The sequence below is a fragment of the Miniopterus natalensis genome, chromosome 8, assembly GCF_054644295.1.
Source record: "Miniopterus natalensis isolate mMinNat1 chromosome 8, mMinNat1.hap1, whole genome shotgun sequence".
In the NCBI taxonomy this organism is placed as follows: Eukaryota; Metazoa; Chordata; class Mammalia; order Chiroptera; family Miniopteridae; genus Miniopterus; species Miniopterus natalensis.
The window spans coordinates 9,834,460-9,857,167 of NC_142088.1; the positions used below are offsets into that span (position 1 = coordinate 9,834,460).

The following is a 22,708-nucleotide window of genomic DNA, read 5'->3' on the forward strand; positions in this document are numbered from 1 at the left end:
ATTTCTAGATTAGTTATTGCGTAGGTATTATTAGCTAACTTTTTGACTCGTTGTGATTTTTCAGTTGGACCAAACCTACAATTTAACTTCCACCTATATCACTCCCCTGGCACTGTTCTCAAAGGCTGGGAATGTCTTTGACATGGACTATCCAAGTGTCTGCCTGAGTTTTTCTCCTTGATACCCTCCTTGACAGTGTGAAATTCTGATCTCCCTTGGTTTTCTCCATGCACTCTCTTGGTTCTTCTGTGACGAATGTGGCTTTTATCTGTGCCATTGGTCACTGGAATTCTCAGGTGCCTCGCGGGCAGAGTGGGCGTAGCTGGCAGGGCTCAGGTCAAGAGCAAATGGTGAGGGTAAAATAAGATCCCATATTTAAGATACCTGGCCAAGCCCCTGGTGGTGGTGAGTAAATGCTAGTCCCCTTCTTACTCTGTGTTCTCTCGGCTATTCTGCCCTTTTAATTTCTTTTTCTCCAATTGCCTTTGAAGTATGGCGTTTCCAAAATCGTTTGCTGAACTTTTTCTGAATCTACAGCTCACCTACTCTTGTGATTCTTGTGCAACATCTAATCAGAACTGTTGGTTTGGTCTCAGGGAGAGCTTTCTTTCTGTTCTCACAGAGTGGAAAGTTTGGAAGGGAAGTTGGCTGCTGGAAGTTAGGCCGCGCAGGAACTACTTGATGCACATTCACATTCACGAGAGTACGTCACAGAACGGGAGGGGTTGAAAACAGAAAGAATTTTTGCAAGATGTCCTGGATTAGCACTGTATGGACCAGGTCAAACCTTACTGTGCATAGAATAACCAGTCTTTTACAATTTCTATTTTTCAAATAAAATGCAGATACTACAATGGCCAATAAAATACAAATATGGTTTAAAGAGTTTTTGAATTGTATTAGCCTTTTATCATTGTATAATTTTCCAAATAATGCATATTAAAAGTACAAGTGTCAAGGGGGGTTCATCAAAATGTTATGATATTGTATTATGAACATGGATTTCAAGAACAGTTTACTTTCATTTGTTCAGAGTCACCAATGCATAGAGGGAAGAAAATCTGAGATTATAATTGAGCTCTCAAAAATAAGATTTTGGGGGAGAGAAATTGGGACTAAAAGTCTTGAAACGTTTAACTAGTAAGTTTAGAACTCCCACTATGTAAAAACAAATCTATTAAATTCAAGATAAGAAAATGGGCTCTGAGTGTGTGTGTGTGCAGCATAAGTCTTGTCCTCTGGGTTTACCAGTTGCTTGCTGGATAATAAAGAAAATAAATATGTGTGCAAATAAGCATAAAGATAGAAGTGCTATGTACACAGAAATTAATTTGAGTTCTGGGTCCCGAGTGTTGTGATGCTTGATAGCAGAGGTGGTGGCTGATTTTAGGCTTTGAAGAGAGGTTAAGATTTTACTACTCCTAAGTGATTGAGAATGTGTGAAAGATCCAAGTGAAAACAAATGGTGCGCCAGTCTGGTTTGATTGAAGTGTAGGACATTTGAGGGACAAATTGGGGCTAGACCTGGGGGTTCTTTAGTTTCTCTTTTTTTTCTGTTTGAATTTTATGGCTTACACAATGGGGCCTTCGTAAGACTTTAAACACAGGCATGACATAATTAGCATGAGCATCCTGTTTTCCTTAGGATACAAAATGCGTATTTAAATTAACCTTAAATCTAGAGAATGACCAGTGAAGGAATGGGAGCAGAAACTACAGAGGAAGAAGAGATCTTGGCCCCAGAGCTAGAAAGGGCGTGGCTGGAACTCTGGGTTGTGCAGAGGTGACCTGCTCTGTTGATTTGGGCTGAGTTTCCAATGTTAGCTTCGCCTCGCATTTGAAAGGTTAATTCACTTGTTTCACCTCTGTGCACAGGTCTTTCAATGTTCTTTCATTGTTAAACCTTGAAAGTCTCCCTTCCTAGGGGATAGTTAGCGGTAGGATTAAACTGGAGTAGCAGTTGCCAACAGCATTAATACCATCCAGGACGAGAGTCTCCTCGGTGGGATGTCTTTATAGCTGGAGCGGAAATCAGTTCTTTCGGGTTGGCCTGAAGGGCCAAAGAAAAGGAAATGCATTTTCTCAATGTCAATTGTCCCTTCCTCTTCTCCACCTCTTTCTCTCAGTCTTGCTGTGACTCACCGTCTGAGAACCTTGGGATTAATATCAGCCCTGTTGTTTGTGACTTAAAAGTTCAAACGCCCCTTTTCAGAAACTGTGCATCCTTTCAGGTGTGATGAGGAAACCTGGGTTTCCTTTGTGGCCATAGGGCCCTAGTAATCTTATTATTACAGTATTCTCAAACCATGTTATAGTTTGCCCTTTGATGCTTTTAAAAAAATTTTTAAACCACATTTAAAGGCACCCTGGCTGTTTCGCTGCACTGTATTTTGTTTAAAACATGTGCCTGCTTTGTTAGTAAAGGAACCTGTGCCAAGAGAATTGTATGTGGGAGGGTGTGACTAACTAGCAAAGGGACTTATCTCTTATCCCATCTGCCTTTGCAGTGATTTACTTCTGTGGCCTCCAGCTCCAGCTCCACCCCTCCAACCTTCACTGCTAACTTTCTTCCCCAAATCATTCATATCTAAATATTTTACTTTTTCAAGCCTCATCTGCTCTCTGGATTCATTTTCTTTTGGGTGACCTTACCCACTGGTTTCCTACCCCTCTAAGAGACAGGTACTTGAACGTAAGACCATTAACATTCTGCCTCCCCACTCCTCCCACCCCTTAAGTATTATCAGCAGGCCTTCTTGCCTGCCTGGGTTAGGATTGTCCTGTTTCCTTTCTGGCAACTTTCAGCAAAGCTTGTAATGTTACCAGGCTGTTTGAAGTTGAAATCTAAGTCCCAATGGCCAAGAAACATAGGAACAGGAAAGTGAACCAGAAATGATCTTTTATCACAGCCAAGGGTGGTCTGGGTTGCTTCCTGTGTCCAGACTTTGAGAGGTGGTCATCAACGTTTAGATGCCAAAGGTAACTGTGTCATCAGTTACCTTTAGCATCTGCATTTAGCTTTTATTCAGCTATTTATTTAGTCTACAAATACATGTTAAGCGGCTACCAATACAAGATACTGTACTCAGTGCTGGAGATTTCATGGTAGACAGGACAGGCACCTTTGCTGCTGCTTTGGAACTAGGAATGTGTTTTACAGGGGAGATGGCCAGCAAACCTCTAAAAGCACAGTTCATTACTGAGTCACAGTTGTGAGAGGGTCTGTAAGAGAGAATCTTTCCTCATGACTAGTACATTTCTTTGTTTCTTATAAGCTGGAGATTAAGACCATTTTTGCCTTGGAGGCTAAGGACTGAGCTCTGTGACCTCAGGGGCAATCAGAAGAAAAAGCGCATGAATAGTCCCAGATCAGAAAAACCAACTCTCACTTTTCAGTGTTCCTGGAAACCAACTAGCTATCTGCAGTCTCCCAGTTAGGTCCCGGTTGGCTCTGTGAGGAAACAGGAAAGCAAAGGCCTCAGTCAAATAACAACAGAGCCTGCCCACACCAACAGCTACCTCGTGTCAACTCGAAACCTAATAACTCTTCATTTACTTAGGATGCTGTTGACAAAGTCCTGTCAGCTGTGCTCTGAGTTCCGGTTTGAATCACGCTCAGGAATCCGGCCCCTCAGCTGGCGCCCCTGAGTCAGTGGGTGCTCTCAGGCAGCTGCTATCGAGGTGTGGCCCACGGTAAGTGGTCAGAACTCAGGGCTCAGTCACCAGCCTGGCAAGGCTGTTGTGTTAGCAGAGGCAGGAGGCGTTCTGTGATTAGTGGTGGAAGTGATGGCCCAGTCTGCTCAGGTAGGTCTAGACATGACTCATTTTGAAGGACACAGCCACAGGGAAAAATCAAAATTTGCTCCTTATGTCACTTGCTTGGTATCTTTTTAAAATTATTATTATTTTATTATTATTTTTTGTTTATTGATTTCAGAGAGAGGAAGGGAGAGGGAGAGAGAGATGAGAGATAAAGACATCAATGATGAGAGAGACTCATTGATCAACTGCCTCTTGCACACCCCCTATTGGGGATTGAGCCCACACCCCTTGCATGTGCCCCTATCAGGAACTGAACTGTGATTTCCTGGTTCATGGGTCACCGCTCAACCACTGAGCCATGCTGTCAGGGCCTTGTTCGGTACCTTACGTTAACTTAAAGGAATATCTTGTGACCATGGAGAAAAGCAAAGTTAGTCCCTTATGTCACCTACTTGGAACCCAACCACTGATCTCAGCTCCACTGCTTCCACCGTAGTCCATGTGACCATCTTCTCTTCCTGGGCTCCTTCAACAGCCACCAACCTGGTTGCCCTGTTTCCATTAGAATTTCCTACTGTCCGTGGTGACCAACAGCGAAAATGGTCCTTTGAAAAATCTCTAGCAAATCACATTGACCTATTGAGTATAAAGTCTACCTCTTTCTCCTATAACGTGGACCCTGCTGGCTGCTTTGAGCTCAACCTTGGAATTGATCTTCGAACATTCCCAGACACAGCACTATTCTTCCTGTCCCTCTAATACCTGTTCACCGCAGGGCCTTTACCACTTCTCTTTTTCTTAAAATGCTTTTCCTAGGTAAATCTTCACATTTGCTCTCCCTCTCTTAGCTCAGGGACCAACTCATGTGTCGTCTATGAAAGGCCTTTCCTAAGCACCTGCTCTAAGACCTTCCTCTACCCCGCCCTCAATCCCTTTCACATCACTGGTTTTGTTCCCCTGTTAAATTATATCCCTGCCACTAAAGTGTGTGCTCTTCAAAAGCAGAGACCTTGTCAGTCATCCCCTCCCTATGCCAGGCATATGTAGATGCTTAACAAGACATGCGGAATGAGGGAACACATTGCTTTCTTTTTTCTGATTTTGTAAGTGGCAAAAAGAACATAGGAACCCTCAGAAATCTCTGCTAAGATAGACAGGAGAAAGTTCAATGAAGAGTTTGCAGTTGTGAATTTATTGGGGGACAGAGATGCTTAGGGAGGCCCATAACTCATTCCTTGGTTCTGAAACTGGACAACACATGGGTCCAGGCTGCCTGTCACTACCTGAGCCCATTAAGCAGAGACAGGGTTGGATTGTATATGAGCGTTTTCTTTTCCAATATTGCCTGCAGTGTGGGAGAGCAGCAGGTCATCCACAGAAAGCTGCTCTACCCTTCCCCTCCCCCCATCAGCCAGCTGATTATACCGGGTACAAGGACAAAGAGTGCATGGGGAAGCAGGCAAAAGGAATTGCAGCCACGGGGAAGTATAGGTTACAGGCAGTGTGGGCCGGGGTTGCCAAAGGCGGGCGCCTCCGGGACTCCGTTGTTTCGGCAACAAGGCTGTTAATCTCTCCATGAGGATGGGCAGGTCTCTGAGGAGAATGGACTGCATTTGGAGGTTAACTCCCAGGTTCCGGGGTGTACAACTCCCAGCCAGGTCAGAATGTGCTTTCTTTAATCAGAACACAACAATCACAGTTAACAGAGCATGATGAATATTTCTTATAACTATAGCTAGTCCCCACTATTCTATTTCCCCCTCCACCCCTAACAGTTCCACAGCTGGTAAGTAGTAGAGCTCACATCCTGAGTTCCCCGATGAGCCCACACCAGTCCTGGAAGGGGAGCTAAAACTTCTGGACTAATCTGCTGAATACAATTTGAACTAAATTGTACATGACTTTAGTGGCTATTAAAACATCTTTGGCTGTTTCAGAATTGTTGAGTCTGTCAGATCCTGGAAAGAGAATAGGCTTAGAATTTTAGAGATTTAAAAAGAGATTTTATCAGTTATTTAGTCTAGTGTCCTGAGAAGAGACTGAGGCCCAGAGACTTGAAGTTGGGACATGCTGGCGCTGGAATCCAGGTCCGCGGGCCACAGAGCCTGGCCTCTGGGCAGGCCTGCACTCTGGTCCACTTCCTGCACCTCCGTCTGTGTGCGATGGATTCCTGGTTGTGGTTTTGACATACCAAGTGTAACCTTGACATAGCCTTGAGGAAAAACTTCATTTTGTTCATGGAGATGATCATCCACCTGTCAAGTTTCTTTTTCTTCCCCTGGGAGAAGTATTTATGACTTCATCTTCCCCCCCCCTTCAAATCCAAGCCTCTTTCAGAATGATCCTGCCTCAGGGCTAGGGAAAAAAGTTTCCTATTCTAATAAATAAAATGCAGGTTTTCTCCTGGTCTCAGCTTTCCTGACACAAAAATGATCTACTTTTGATGGCTGGCTGAAAGTATTTTTTAATGATTTTCACCTGCTTTGTTATGTACAGAAAGGAAGAGTAATTAGCGAAGAAATTAAACCATTTTCTTAAATCCAGGGAGGCTACATCTTGTAAATGGAATCCTAGGAAAAGTTTTCTATTTTCCATGCTGTCTATATAATTTTCGAAGGTTGGTCCAGAAGTTTTGTTTTGGATGAATAAAGATTTTTGTACATCTGAGATGAATTTAGATTATGTGAGTGATTCCCAGGATTTTTGCTTTTGATAATAAGCCTGATTTGTTCTCCTGCTTTCTGTAAATGCGTCAGCTCTCACTGCCATCCCATCCATATTTTACCAAGGGAAGTCATTCCACAGTCCTTCCTTTGTGGCCCAACACTGTGGGAACATGTCAGCATTGCGGTCTTGTTTTTGTTTTTATGAATATCAATTTTCATCTTGATTGCTCGTGTTTGATACTCTCGATGAGATACAGACAAATGAGCAGATTGTGACTTGATGTTTTCCCTGGCATCTCTGTTTGCGATTTATAATTTATACCTGGAAAAGATTTACCGGCCTAACTGATAATCCTTCCCAACAAAAGATAAACACACTTAAAGTCATCAGTGTGAAGTCAGATGCACTTGAAAGGGACAAGGAATTCACCTGCAAGCACTTTTGGCACCTGGCCCTTTCCCATGAATTCAAACTGATGACAGAGAAGGCTGAGGCTGCCAAGGCCCTTTCGCCAGATTAACCTGCAGGAGAACCTCCCAGAGGCCCCGGGGGTGGGGACAGGCCAGACCTGCCAGGCGGTAAGGTCGATCTAGAGACCGGCCCTTTGTGTTTGGGAAGAGATCAGATGGAAGCGAGGAAATTGTCCCAGTGCTGTGGAGTTCAGCTCTATGAATGCACAGCTCTCCTCTCTTCCCATTTGTCCAGGGTCCTATAGAAAGGCTCGTGTACACCCACCTTGACAGGGATGACCTGGCAACTGGCCAGGTAAGCCAGGCCATCCTCGTCAAGGTCGGTGTACAGGAACCTTCCATGTCACACGCTATGTTCCTGCTGGCAAGTCAAACTGCTTTCTTGGGACAATGATTTATCAACTGGATGTGTTCAGAGTGCATTAAATCCCCCCAGCTTTCGGGGTGTAACTGAGTCGGTGGGAGACGGTGGGTGGTACTGGCACTATTGCAGATAATAGTGAAGTTCTCAATGTCATCTCAAGTGTTTGGCCTTGTTGGTTCCTGCTCTGATCTCTCAGATTGCCTCTACCTCACCAAAAACAGATGGTGCAGATTTCTCATAAATTTCCTTCGGTCTAGACTAGGACTCTTCAGGGAGCTCCTCGGGAATTTTTATTTTGTTCTCTCAGACATAAGCAGTGTTGGAATAGTCATACACATAGATATTAAATGCTGGCAGATAACTCTATAAAATCATTAACCCACTACATGCGGTTCCAAACGCAGATGTTTAACCTGATCGTGTCTGTTAAAGTAAGACACTTTGTTTTTTTTACCATGAGTATTCAAATTTATCATTCTTTCAAAAAATTATTAATCAATAATATCCAAAAAGTGAGCAGTGAAGGAACCCCTGATCGCAAGCCTCAGCAGGGGATCATAATGCACTGCTGATAATAACTGTAACATCGGGGAGGTCAGTCTTTTAAAGATGCTTTGTCTTTGAGATGCTCAGGCCCCATCGACATAACAAAAAGAAGAGAGGCCACTGAACAGTTTTTACTACAGTCATTTGAACTACATAAATCGTGATTTGTGACAACTTGGGCTAGAAAGTCACTGGGATGACAAAGACTAGCAACGCAGCTCGAGTTAATCAAATAATTATTTAACACATGTCTCTCTTGGTCTGGCCCTGGTTTCAGAACATATTTCATTCTTTCCCAGTCTCTCTTACAGCCTTTAATTTTTAATAGAGAAACTGAGGAAGTATAGGATGTACTTAGAATTAAGGAGAGAGCATCCAACTGAACTGTGACCGCCCTAAAAAGAGCATCCTTTTCTGCATCAGCTTGGTCAGTACTCCGAGTGGCCACCACAGTGACTGCTTCTGGCTGTCAATCACCAGCTGTTATTTTAACTTCTGGGTGGAATCAGCTTCCTGGCTAAACTCTTTTTTTCCAGGAGTTTTCCACTCAAGGGTCACCTAGTCTTTCAGATGCTGTTTTTTATGTTTTGTTTTTTTTTAGTTAGTTCGTTCTACCAGCAGACAGCCTGGGCTAGGTGTGTAGGAGAGGTCCCCATAATTATGTGCCAGAGAGAACTCCTTAATATGTCATGGTGAGCAATGGTCTGCTCCCTCCCTGAACGCAATAGGTTCCTTCACATTCCCCAGCCTCTCAATGCTTAGTATGTGCTCAGTAAATACTATTATTATTACTATTACTATGTAAAAGCTTAATAAGTGTTTACTAAAATATAAATGGCCAAATGCATGAATGCATGAATGCATATACCTCCTAATGGACAAATTTTACGTAAGGATGCTGATCGCCTAGACTGTAGTGTTAGACTCAGACGGGGTAGGTGAGGGATGGAAGAATAGCTGCTTGCTTTGTTCAGCACTCTGACCTGCTATTCCCAATCAGCGGATGTGTAATGAACCACTGGTCTTGATGTACCTCAAATATCAAAGGGTGAAGAAGACCATAGCGACTCGTCAAAAAGCCCAGGCCTCTGAAATGTCAGGGGCAATCAAGTTCCGTAAGAACGGTACAGACTTCATGCCATCTCTGTGGCTGAGGGCCTGTCAGGGGTGAGGATCGATAGCTGTAAGGCAGCACGTACTTACATCTTTCAAAAGTATTCCCATATATTTTCAGTAATTTTATATTCAAATTCAAGGCAGGGATGAGGTGTTTTTAAAAGCTTGACGAAATACTTTCTGCATTTGTTTTTCTTGATTTTTGTTTTCTTTGTATTGTGGTCATTTGTGATTTTTATTTATTTTTTTTACCTTCTGTGTGTTTCCTTTCCTAATGTAAACTTTAACATATTCAAAAGGAATAAAACTCATATTTTGTCAGAACCTTATAAACATTATTGTAAGTCATTCAATCAAGTTCTGCTCAATGTGCTCTAATTTATATCTTCAATAGAATCGACCAACTGGAAAAAGCATCAAGCCAGGCTGTCTTTAATCTCAAAGTTTACCAAAGGAAGTCATGATCATTGATGTGAGATATTTATATAAGATAGAGGGGAAAAATACCCACGAAATTTGTAGTGCTCTGAAGATGAGACTGTTTCCCTGAATTAATAGTTTTTCAAGGCAATATTGAAATCCATGTTTTTGGGTTTTTTTGTAGCAAAATTTCAATGTCCTAAGTGGAAGAAGAACAAGAATTAGAGTAGAAATCAAGGCTCTTTATTTAACAAACAACACATTTTTAAAAATATATGTTGTGATTACAGTTTGCTTTGCTGCCTTCTATTTTAAAATTGTCACCCTTTATCAAACTGAAATAACTTATTTGTTTCCAGCAGTGCTCTATTGTGATTCATTACAAATTCATATTAACTCTCATTTTAGAGAAATTTGTAGTGATCATGCTAAATAAGTGTTTCTAATCCCTCTGGTCAAGCCTGGCAGGGGCTTTGGATCAGAGTGGATTATATCTTTTTCAAAGATACTGCCGCCCTTCACTTGTCCTATCAGTCAGGTTATTTACATCTAAATTTGGAAGCATAATTGCCTTAAAAATCCGCCCCCCTTGAGAGAGGACCCCAGGCTTACCAGCCAAAAATTGGAGGTACAAAGATTAGAGCTGACAAAATTCATTCCCACCGGTGCCTCGGTGCCTGTAGGGAAGAGCGCAGCTTTGAAGCACAGCGTCTGACGGGGGAATTAAACCTCATTAATATGCTGAGTCGGCGACTTACTTTGCTTCCCTTCCATGTTTTATTGAACTTTGTATATTTTGTAACTTCTACTGTTTAAGTTGACTGTTTCCAGATTCACCAAAGAGAAATAGCTCCTCCGCCAATTAGATTGTCTATTTCCAAGGCAAGCGGGGAAAACAATAAGTTATTTCTCCGTTGCATTCTTTTTGTTTGTGTTCGATAACTTTTATGGAGTTAATTTAGATTTATCAGGCATTATGTGAACTGGCTGCGGCAGGATTTACTGCATCTTATGTGAAAACCATCTACATCTGACATTTTAGAATTACCCACCTATTTATGGAATTATACCTCACTCTGTTCTTGAAAGAGCAAGTCGATTTTCGGCATAGATTTTTTTTTTGGTCATTTTTTTCCCTTTGCCTGGTTTTGTGAAAGCTAGCTTCAAGGTAAGAGTGGAAACAGTGGGAGGAGATGGAGTGCAGAGGGTGGGATCGAACTGTGGCTCGCTCAAGGAGATGGTCTGGATCGTAAACTATTGGTGGAAAGAAGAACCCTTTAAAAAGCAACCTAATAATTGATTTAATTAAAAAATGTGCTCACATTTTTACTTGATACCTAGCCTTTCTACGGTCCTTGGAGGACTTGTTAAAAGACTAATTGCTGGGCCCAATCCAAGTTTATGATCATCTAGTGGGGCCTCCAAGTCATTCCATGCACACTGAAATCTGAGATTGACTGCTACCCTGATGAGGAGCTTCACATCCTAGCTGAATTTGGATCCAGGTCATCATCACACTAATGGCTCTTTTTTGGTCAACTGATGTCCCAAACTCGAGCTTAAGCCACACTAAGAATGACCTGAGAGCCCAGTTAAGTGTTTCAAAGTACTTGAACACTTCTATGTCTGTGCATATCTCTGAGCTGGGGTTGGGAGTAAATCCATATCCACTGGCAAAGGTTAAAGCAACATTTGTCCACACGAGTCCATAATCTTAGTGGCTCAGAAACCAAAACTCAGTGTCATTCTTTTATTTCATAGGTGAAAACAATTAAAGTTCAGGATTCCCAGGAAAGGAAACCCCTAAAAGAATGTAATGTTAAAATTAATCATAATGTATAATTGCAAAAATTTGAAGTGCCTAAGAGAAACTACTCCCAAGATGGAGAAGGAATATCCCCCAGATCAGGCTCCATCATTTAATCAAGAAAATCTACTTAAAGGTGGGCTTACTTTTTACAGTACTGACTCAAGTCAGTTTTCCAGTGAGATGGTTGTTGGAAAGTTTACTGTTTTGCAGCAATGGTAAGAAAGTGCTCTTTATTAATCTTCGTCATTAAAAACTCAGGGGGGCACTGCAGGGTAAGAGAGATTAGGGAACCTTGGATTCCAGACTGGATCCTGGCATGCTCTGGAAGAAAGGGTGGGCAAGTCACTTACCTTGAAAATGAATATGTTGGACTAGATCAAATGTCAGCAAGTATGGCCCCCGGGCTTGCACCTGTTTTTTTGTATCGTCTGAGAGCTAAGGGTGTTTTTTATAGATGACATTTGCAGTCAATTTGATAATAGGAAATACTTTCTTTCAACACTAATTAAGTGAAACGTTATCTCTCCAAATCGGATTTCCATTCTTCTCATTGGTAAATCTGTATATATGTGTGTATATATATATATTACTTAATTACTATTATATTTTGTATTTCATCAATAAATTTTTTGTAGAAATTTGTTAGACTTTTTTCTTGTTATGAAAATACCTTCATAATATCCTTGGTCTTCCTCTTGGCCTGCAAAGCCTAAATGATTTACTATCTGGCTCTTTACAGAAATGTGGCCTCTGGAGTAGGTGATCTGTAAGGTCCCTTAAAAAATCCGATTTTCATTTTTTTCAAGACATCAATAAAACTAGAATGACTGGGACAATGTGGTTTTCCCAGTGTTTGGCCCTGTTTTGCTGTTTGTGAATGGAATAGAGTTAGATGGGCCCAAAGCAGACAGAGCCTCATTTCCCCATAACAATTGTCCATCTTTACCTTGCAGGATTCAAAAGCAGGAGGAGGTCTGTAAGCATAGTCCTTCAAGCTACACTGCCTGTGGTAGAAAGCAACCCTCCCTTGGGCAACTCCTTAACCCCTCTGCCTCAGTTTTCCCATCTGTCCTATGGGGCATCTGTTTATGGTCACAGCTTCCCCAAAGGTGGCTGAGAATTGCACATTTTTACAAAATATCTCAAAGCAGAAACCCTCTTTGACAGATTGTTTTCCTTTCCCATCATTTACTCTTACATCATTCATAAAATAAACAGTCTAGCAAGTGAACAATTAATCAGAACGAATTCAGTATAGGCTGTTAGGTGACTTTGATATTTCTAAACTAGATTCGCAAGTGCACTGAAAATACTGTGTGTCCAGAACACAAGAGGCAGCGCTCCCATAGTACCTGTTCACTTGAGGTGGGAGAGAACCCAGGCCTCCCAGAGCCAAATGTTTCCTGAGGACAGGTTTGCAAAAAGGCTCAGATTTCCCTGGGAGAGCCGCTGTTGGAATTTCAGCTTTGCCCTTTAGGAGAATCCATATTAAAATGCAAGTTTGTTACTGAGGAAGGTAATTTTTAACCCATTAATACCTATTTGTTAGCACTTTAGCTCAAATTAGGTTTTTCAAATTAGCTAGCTGGGTGAGAACTGTACTTGAATAGAAGGGAATCGAAGTTTCTGAGGGGGACTCAGGGTAAGTTTTGAATAAAGGTCCTTGAGTTTTGGTGACATCCCGCACTGTTTCAGCACCCAGCGTTTGCAAGAGTGCCTGAGAGTGCACACACACACACTCACACACACACACACACACACTAGCCCATGGCAGACTTGATAGTCCAGACTGTGGGTAGCATTGCCTAGTAGAAATATAATGTACCCCACACTGATCATTTTAAGCGTTTTGGTAGCTACATAAAAAATGTAAAATAAAAAAGGTAACATTAAACTTAATGGTATTTTATTTAACTCGATATGGTATACAAATGCAAACTAAATTTATCTAAAAAGACTATAAAGACAATCAGATACTATCAATCTTTCTGTATTTCTTTAAAAAGGAGAAAAATGACCCTCATCTTATAGGACATGTTTTAAGAGGAAGTGTAACTAGTTCCTTAAATTGGGCCTCACGCGTCATGCAAGACATCTATGCACCAAGAAATCCTGAAGGTACCAAATAACCTTAGGAACGTTTTTGTTTTTGTTTTTAACCAAAAGTAATTACCCTTAAGTATTTCACAAAGAAATTTCTACAGAAGACCATCCTAAGATACAGGATGGGACAAAACTCAGTTTGCAGTTGTTCCTGTGGAAAATAACACAGTAATGAATAAATAATAATACAAGAACGAACTGTGTTTCGAGCACTCACGGCTGTAGACCTCCTCTTGCCCTGCCCTGTACAACCTCCTTAGGGTGGTGGGCAAGCCAGTGAAAGAAATAGTTTTTCTTTCTCCTCCTTGCCCTTATTTATCTTTTTCTTTTATTTAAAGTCAGCAGAAAGAACTAAGTGAGGCAAAGCTAAAGGGAATGAACTCAGAGCTTGCCTTGTACACGCGAGCGCATCCGCCGGCACTGGCACGTCCGACGGGCTAAGTGGGGCACTTTCATACTGTACCCCGCCTGGTAGACTTTCACCAGCTGGGGGGCAGAGGGGGGCAGCCCTTGGCTGAGCAGGTTGGCCCTCCACAAGCTTGCTTAGCAAGTCATTACCATTCAAAAAGACGGGGTACCTGTTCTCACCCGCAGGAGAACGATGGGAAACCATCACACGTGTCAGTGCTTGCTGTACCCAAGCCACCTTTCACTGGGATTTTCTTTAGAATGAGAGATGTAGTAACATTTTTAAAATGCAAAGAAGTGGTCAATAAATATGGGATGTGCTTACACATTTGTGCACCAAGTGCTGGACTCAGAGCAAAGAAAGAAATGCACTGAGCCATCCGTTGAGTAGGTCATTTCGAATGTAGGCAGCAAAGCGGCTGTGGGCATGAAGAACTACTACTGTGTTTCCAGAGATCCTGCCTCAGAATCCTGAAATATTAATAACATGGTCTCGATGTAGTCGAAGACAAAAGAATGTGTTGAGGGTGGCAAGGGTTCCCAAGAATAGCACAATGACAATTTTGTATTTTTGGCTTGTGCTTGTAAAAGCAAGAGGAAAGGGGAGTAAAAATAGTCATGTGTTTCAAGAACAGCAACCTTCAATTTTCCAAATATGTATAAAACCGTATTCTCCAAATTAATTCATGCACTATATACGTGTTCTTGATAACAGACTAAAACTGGCTTCAAGGAAATGCAGAAAATAATATAAAGTTCCCAACTCATTTTTTCTTAAATTATCATATCCATCGGACTAATTTTTGAACTTGAAGAAATCTGAGCCATTCTCCACTTTGGGTCTTGTGAACCGTGTATTTAATTTTTTAACCGGAGGTAGTCTTACTGGAATGGAAGGTGAGGAATTAGCAATGCTCCCCAACCCCTTTTTTTTCTTACCAGCTTTTCAATGAGCTGTGTTTTTCCCATTACAATGAATCAGTCACAGGCCAATTTTCATTGTCAATCTTTCACTGCCAATGTGAGTTTTTAGATTTTGATGCCTGATGGAACAGGAGTGCACAAGGATCAGTCAGGAACATGGAGAGTTTTCCTCCAACATCCAGATGTGAAAAAATAAAAGCAATGTATGCCTTCCTGGCCGTCCTAGCACCGGGTGACAGGGTGCCTTTGTGGGCTGTGACTGAGTGAGTGACAGACAGGACCCAGTGGGTCTGTCCCCGGTTCACGGACTCGTGGTGTTTGATGTGGGATGGACAAACCTGACCCTCGGTGCTTCTTTCTGCCAAACCTGGAGTTTCTGATTTTAATCCAAACCCTAGGGCCATCACAAGCATGACCAAAGCACCTTGCGTGTTGAACCCTATCTAATTATGTGAAGTGTATAAACTCGAGACACATAAATCTCAGTCACTGGAGCAACTTGTTTTTCTAAGATGCTCCGGTCCAGTGAGAGATGAAAGCAAATAAGGGAGAGATTGATCTCCGGGCGCTTTTATTGTCGGTGCGCCACACGTCATAAACTTCTGGCTCGTTAAAGGAAATTCCATAAACAACTTTAGTTAATAGTGGCCAAGGAACTGCGTGCCTTTCTGGAGCTTCTGCTAAACTCCCTTTCCACTTGTGATTACAAGAGCATGAGTAAGGAAATACCAACAGGATGTGCAGAGGGAGGAACAGACTTTAGCTGGAAGCCGCGCGGATGCTTGATGGATGAGTAATGAGACAGGAGTGTGGCCGTGTCTGCTCGGAGGATCCAGCAGTTTCGTGGATCTCTTTGTCCCTGCTCATTTGAATAAAATCTGCTGGCTCGCTGGCACAGTTGGTCTCTTTTGGTGGGGAAGGCTGATGGAAAAGTGTCTCGTGGGTTCTCCTCCCAACTGATCATTTTGATAGTATAGGAACATCCTATGCACGTGATAAATGGAAAGGATCCAGAGTGGATCATACTGGAGAGATTGTGGGTGACTGTCACTTTTTTTTTTCTTTTTTACCTCTGGTCTTATGAAATAACTTCATGTTTAATGGCCTTGTCACTGTGGGTTTAATACTGATGGTGTTGGTCAATTTTTATTTGAGATCGAGACAGATTTGGGAGGTGATCGTGAAGGGCATAGGGAGAAAAAAGGGGAGCAAGGCTCTATTAATTATTTTTTATTGTGAGTTTTCCCAGAATTAGTGGGTTTTTCCACATTAGTGAAAGCAGTCTTCGGTGTCAGTGTGATGATGTTTGTGAAGATGAAGTCATGGAAAGTGTGTCAGGTGCACAAGGAACTATATGGCCCATGTTCTCTGTACCAGACACGTCGGGGGGGGGGGGGGGGTGCAGGGAGGGAGGGAAACGGGTGTTGAAAACCTGCAGAAAGGGAAAAACAGGAGAGTTTTAGTAATTTGAAAATAAACACAAACTATTGCTGATCTAAAAAAAAAATTTAACATATATTCCAGAATCCACTGTTGGTAGTTGCTAGAACTTTCCCCTGAAATTGTGACTCATGTCTGAACAACTCTTCTTTCATGCTTGGTTGTTTTTGTTGGTCTTTCCCTTTGGTCCTCTCTGTAGCTGTAATTAGGAAATAATCAGCAACCAGATTTTTTGTTAGCCCTTGGATACACTTCCAACTGGTTGGTTCAAGACCACACTCTCAGATTTCATAGCATGTGACAAAGAGTACAGGCTTTAGGGGCAGAACACTTGGGGTCAAAGCTGGCCCCTGACATTCACCAGATGTGTGGTCAGGTACCGGCAATTTACTGCTCGAAGCTGGTATTCCTCATTTCTAAGGTGAGGCTAATAACAGTGCCTGTGCAAAAGGGGCGCCGTGAGGATTAAACATCGTGTATAAGCAGCGTCCCAGCACACAGGAAACACCGGGAAACTTTAGCCTTGATTTTATTGATACCACCAGTTGTAAGAAAATTTTTTCCATAGGTCTCCTTTGCCCTCTGACCAGAAATGCTAATGTCCCTTAAAGAGTGACTGTAATCCGTGAATGTTTTTGGTTGCTTTACCTGTATCTCAAGCCAGGCAATCACCAGGGATTAGCAAAAATGTCTCCCTTCTGAATCAAGGAGGTGACGTTGTGCTTTGCTGTATCGGTGCTTTATTTATTTTTTTCTTCTTTCCTTTAGCTTGCAAAATTGGATATTACAAAGCGCTCTCCACGGATGCCACCTGTGCCAAGTGCCCACCCCACAGCTACTCGGTCTGGGAAGGAGCCACCTCGTGCACCTGTGACCGAGGCTTTTTCAGAGCCGACAGCGATGCGGCCTCAATGCCCTGCACCCGTAAGTTGTGTGCTTGTCTCTCGTTTCCACAGTGCCGGCAGCCTTCGTTACCACCTAGCGGGGCCTTGGCAGGTCTTCTCCCAGGATAACTGCGCAGGGCGCAAGTTACATCACACAGACACCTTTTCTTAATCCTAGCAGCGGGGGTGAGTGTGAAGAGAAAGGGTCTTTCTCACTGTCCTGGTGCCTTCCGAATGCACAGCTGCCGACGGACAGGCTGGTGGAGCAGAGACCAAGCATTCGGGGGCTGTGTGGCAGGGTGATTAGAGCGGAGGCTGGAATTTATAAGCGGCTTGACCGTTTCATGGACTCGAGGGGAAGCTGGGCAGCGGCGGGAAGCGGGGAGAGGGCCGGGTGCCGAGGATGGGCTCGCGTGTGCACGGGAGGTTTCGGCTCCGTGTGAGACTGACGTCATGGCTTGCCTTGTCGTGACTCTTCTTGCTTCTTTCCTCATAGTTTTGTATTCATAACTCTTAGGCTTGGATCCTGACAAATGCTTGTTTAACGCTAGGCGCTCCGTAAATGCTGGGTTAATGAGTGGATGGGGTTGGCACCTTGGCATGCTGGGGAGGAGGGAAATCCTTTCTCACACCTTATATAGACAGTGTTGCCAGGTGTGGGCATTCCTTTCATGTATGCTCTGGGCTTCACAGACCCTGCAGTGGCTGTGACCTTGACCAGAATAGGGAGTGGTGTGCCAGGCATAACACCCATGTTTTTCCACTGGGTGCGTCTGTGTACCGAGGGACAGAGCCTAGTGGCCAGGCCCACAGACTTTCCATAGCTTTTGGTGTTATTTTCTAGCCATTTAGTAGCTGAGTGACTAATTGTTCAGCCTCTTAGGTCTCAGTCTCCCCATCCGTGGAATGGAGTCAATAGTAAATAGTACCTCCCTTGTGGTTGTTGCTACTCAAAATCATGCTGTTTACTTACTATGTTTATTGCATAAAGCGATGCTACTGTATATGATTTAGCTTTTACTGCCATTATGAATTATTTTGTTTCTTAACTACTATAAATTCCATCTTGGCTGGCTGGAGCCAACATCACTCAAATAAAAGTACTTTCTGGTTTGGAGGCATTAGGGCCAGCTCAGTCAGGGACCACCTTTCAAAGGTGAGGGAACAATTTCAGGTCCATTCCAAGTTTGTACTGAAATTGCCATACTCTCCAGAGTTCTTTTTATAACCAGAGACAATACAATAGTAACAACCACAACCATTTATAACTAAGCCCAGGTAATGTTGTAGGTACTTTCAATAAACCTTATTGCAGGGCTCATGTTATAATAAATCTATAAGATAGAGATTATTTTCTTTCTATAGAGGAGGTAACTGCCAGCTCAGAGATGTTAAGGAACATGCCCAAGACTCCATCCCAGCCTGGCAGTAGGGCTGGACAGCCAGAAGGCTCCCATCACTCCCATTTACTGAGAGGCTCTCTTGCCAGCTACCCGAGGTTAGGCTCGAACTTCCACAGGGAAGGAATACACTAGGGCCAGTCTTAGGTGTACGTGTAAATGGGCAAAGATGTCCTTCTCTTCTTTTCTGTTCCTTCCATAGACTAAGTACTTTCTCTGGATGGCCATGTACATTCGATGTGCTCAAGTCCCAGCCTTTTTTTTTTCCTTTTTCTCCAATCTAAATATTCTTATGTCCTGTTGTGTGTGATTGATTTATAATGACCCTCCTCCTCTATCCACACCCACTACCAGCCGTCTTCCAGTTGTGGGATTTTAGGGCATGATTGCAAACTCGAAGGGAACTATTGTGGGCTGAGGTGTGATAATTGCCCTTAATGTGCATCAAGGAGTCCACCACCCACCTCCCATACAGATAGTGCCTTCTCTAGGTTGGGCTTGATTAAGTTGTGAACCACACATAATTCATCTTTGATGGCAAGAGGGCCTGGCTCTTTCTCCCAGATATTTTTAGTGACATGATTTTGACCTGTTGCCTAGCATTCTAGGGAACCATGAGCTGATCATTACTACAGCTTGCTATGTAGAAGTTCATAATGGTTGCCACATGCCGGAGTTACTAAAATGCTTGCTGAAAGTGTAAGGGCGGAAGCTGAGCCCTTGGAATTTTATGCTTTTGTGGGAATAAACTGTTAGGTTTATCTTTAAGATGCAAATGAGAGAAAGCAAATATTGATTTTTAGCCTATGAGTGAACCAAAGAGTTTAAAAACTAGAGTAACTCTTGCATTTTTCAGAGATGGTTTTCCATAACTTAAGAGAGAAAGACTGGTAGCTTTTTGTGTCACTAATCAAATGTCCATGAAAATACCAAAGCAGCATGTGATCTTTTCCTCCTGGTCCATTCTCTTGTAACTCCCACACTTCACTAACTCAAACCCTTAGCACTATTCTAATGCTTCCTGCACCTCTCTGAGCCCAGTTAGGAAGAAACACAGAGCTGACCTTAACACCACCAACTTGGGAGTTTGTTTAACCTCTCCAAGCCCATTTACTCATCTGCAAAGTAGGGTTCTTACTATCTACTTGTGGGGTGGTTTTAAAAATTAAATAAGAAAATATTTGTGATGGCCTGGTCCCTGGTTGGGATTTAACAAATGCTTGTCCCCTTTTTTTATCCCAGCTGCTCACTTCCTCCCCCAACTTCTTTCATAGCAGGTTGCCAATGCCTGCCCCGGCCTCTGTGGTGATTTTCTCACCAGCTGCACAATTCAATTGCCCAACAGCCTCGCTGAACTCCAGACTCTCTGGAGTAGGACCCAGCATCAGGATTTTCAGAAGGTGTCCCCATCATTCTACTACACAGACAAGGTTGAAACCACTTCTCTACCGAGTTGAATTTTTAAGTCCTTTTTGAAAATTTAAATTTAATGCACATTAACTGCGTAAGACTCCTAAGACCTCCTTTGAGATAGGGCTAACCTGGGAGGCCACCGTATTTTGCTAACAGGTATACTAGCAAGTTAAGCCACAGAATTAGAACCCGCCCTCCTCCTGACGAATGCAGTGGGCCTGCACTGTTCCATACAGTAGCCCCTAGGTGACGTGGCTATTAAAATTTCAAGTTACTAACATTCAGTTGAAAATTCAGCTTCTAATTCAGGTTTGCCACATTTCTAGAGCTCAGCAGCCATACGTGGTGAGCGGCCACCGTGCTAACAGCATGCCCGAGTCACTTTCTGAGTTATGCCTGTCGTCTCGGAAGGTTCTGTGGGACGGTGAGTGCTGCAGCAGACAGTTCAGTAGCGACGACGAGGGAGTTTCTCAGAGAACCTCTTGTTCAAATAGCCCAGGGACGGAGCCCTCCCCCAGCCCCGCCCCCAGCTTCAGGGATTCCCTTGACAAGATGTGGGGATGGGAAGGAACCCAAACATCAGGGATCCTTTCAAACTGACTGCAGCCCTAATCGTTTCTTAGCGGCCGGTGAAGCCAGGTGACAAACCCAATTCCCCCGCGCCGCCGGCCACGGTAATCGGGCACCTTCTCTGCGCAGCCTGCGGCCGGGAGCCCGCATTGCGGTGCAGCCCTGCGCTGACGGCCCGCTCCCTGTGACCGCACACTGATGAAGGAAAGCACGCCGGCCGAGGCTCATTCCCCCAGCCAGAGAGAGACTCTGCTCCACGGGCTCGTCAAATCAGGTTTTTGTTCACTGGGACCGCGACTGGACCAGGTGAATACAAGCGGCCTTGGCTAGTTTAGAAGGAGACGCCTGAGGAGTTCTCCACACCGTCCGCATTGCTAGAGAGCTTGAGAGAACTGAATGGAGAACGAGGTTTATCTTTGGGAAGGTTTTCGATGGAGCCTCCGGTTAGGTGAACATCAGTGTCAGCCTGGGAGATGGACAGCGTTTCGATGGAGGAGGCATCATCTGAATATTGTCAAGAAGACAGTCCCCACCCGTTAGAAGAGAGAGTTAGAACAACACCTCTCAAGTGCGGATGCGCATGAAAGCCCCTGGCCGTGAGTCGCTGCCAGGCCTGACATCTGCTTTCCTGACGGCTTCCCAGACACTGCTGATGCTGCTGGTCTGGGGCCACTTTTCCGTAGCGAGGGTTAGAGCCTGCCTGGTGGATGGCGGGAGACAGGAACCCTCTCTTCCGTGCCTGTAGGTTTCGGGGCTGCTCTCCCGCTCAGTGCTCACTCTGGGAAGATGTTGCCAGCGCCCGAACATTCTTCCTTAATGGAAATCGAATACTGCATTTGTTTCCCAGATGACGAAAGTCCGCCTGGTTTGGAGTTGCGTGATCCAGCACACTCACTGTGGAGCTTCTTTTGTGTGTATTTTCTTCCTGAGCCCCCGCTAGGTTACTGCCAGGGAATGGAAGTGGAAATGGTTCCCTGAGACATGTGGACCAGTCAAGAAGGGCGACGGGGCTTTTGGTGACATTGCTAGCAAGGCAGACCCCAGACCTCAATACACACGAGGATGCCATTTAAGTAGATGAAGGAATTTTGATTTCATAGATAATTTTTAGAAGAAATTTCAGTGTGATTTTAATGAATGAAATGACTGTCCTGTAACTCTGCAGGTCACCAGCCCTTCCCTTTCAGGTTCTGTGCACCTTCCCTTTCCCTTTCCCTGTCATCAGGAATGTTGTCTGGCAATCCCAGTGTTGGAGAAGTCAACAGCATGCCTGTGCAAGAGGACTGAGTGCCTTTGTCATTGAGTCACTGGTTCAGTGATTACAGTGAGAAGGGCCTTCCTTCCCCCGACTGGGAGACTGAACCAATATTACATGTAAGGTAACTTTCCAACCAAAACGTACTAGGGGGAAAAATGCCTTGTAGAAGAAGTAGATTGGTTTTGTATATCTAGAAAGAAATAGCCCATTCATTATTCTGGCAACTTTACTTCTGAGCACCATTACTGGAGTGGTTTTGCGCGTTTTTCAATTGGAAATCTGTCCTTGGGCTTCTGGTTACTCTTTATTTAACTTGTTTGATGAAACTTATTTGAGCCCTGTGATCGGGAGCACTCTGTAAGTAAGAGATTATTATTTTAGATTGCCAACTTAAAGGGCCTTCACGAATCTGTCTCCTGGTAAACGGCCTTGAATAATTCAGTCAGCTGTGCCAAACAAACAAAGAGTGAGTGATTGATACTTAGATGCAGCCTAAAATATTCCAAAATTGCAGCTTTTAAGACAATTTATACTGGAGTTGCTTAGAGCTAATGAGAGCAAATTTACCAAGATCTATGATGAGAGGTCTTGATTTGAAAGAGCTTTTTGCAAGTTTAGGTTATCAAGAAATTGAAATAGCCTTGCTCCGAACAGCAAACATCACTTACTTTGTCTCTACATTTGCCTTTTTAAATTGAATTTTGCGTGCCACTGTATTTCCTTCAGAAAGTGTATTGTTTTAAAATTACCATCTCAGTTCTATTACTCAAAGCCCTCGCCTCTAATGCTTTCTGACAGTTATCAACATAATGAACCATAATGAAATGATGAGCACTCTTCAGTGAAACCCAGTGTGGATCCCAGTGGTGCTGTGTGACTGTGTTGTTAAAATTTGAATGCAAATTAAAATAACAGTGTCCTTACTTGTTTCCAAGGTCAGGAAGAGAGAGAGAGAGACTTTTTTTTTTTTTTGAAGTGCTTTAATTTTGGAAACCTCACAACCACTTTCAAACAAGCCCTTGAAGGTAGGATGTTCATTTCAGTTCTTTACCCCAAAGATTTCCATGCTTAACAGTCCGGCTGAGGGATTTGGGAGGGATGTCTAGCATGAGGCTTTGATGTTTAAAACCATAGGATAAAAGGCAGTCTTCAG

The 22,708-nt window shown here is 43.4% G+C and overlaps 1 protein-coding gene across 2 annotated transcripts in view; it reads left to right on the plus strand.

Moving 5' to 3' along the window:
• Positions 1-22,708, plus strand: part of EPHA4 (EPH receptor A4) — a 134,839-nt gene that overhangs the window by 43,826 nt on the left and 68,305 nt on the right. The window contains exon 4 of one of the 2 annotated variants that reach the window (XM_087819568.1): positions 16,799-16,954. The exons of the other annotated variant lie outside the window; for it this stretch is intronic. Within the exon in view, the coding sequence (XP_087675694.1) occupies positions 16,799-16,954 (156 nt within the window). The remainder of the gene's footprint in view (positions 1-16,798; positions 16,955-22,708) is intronic. 2 annotated transcript variants of the gene reach the window in all.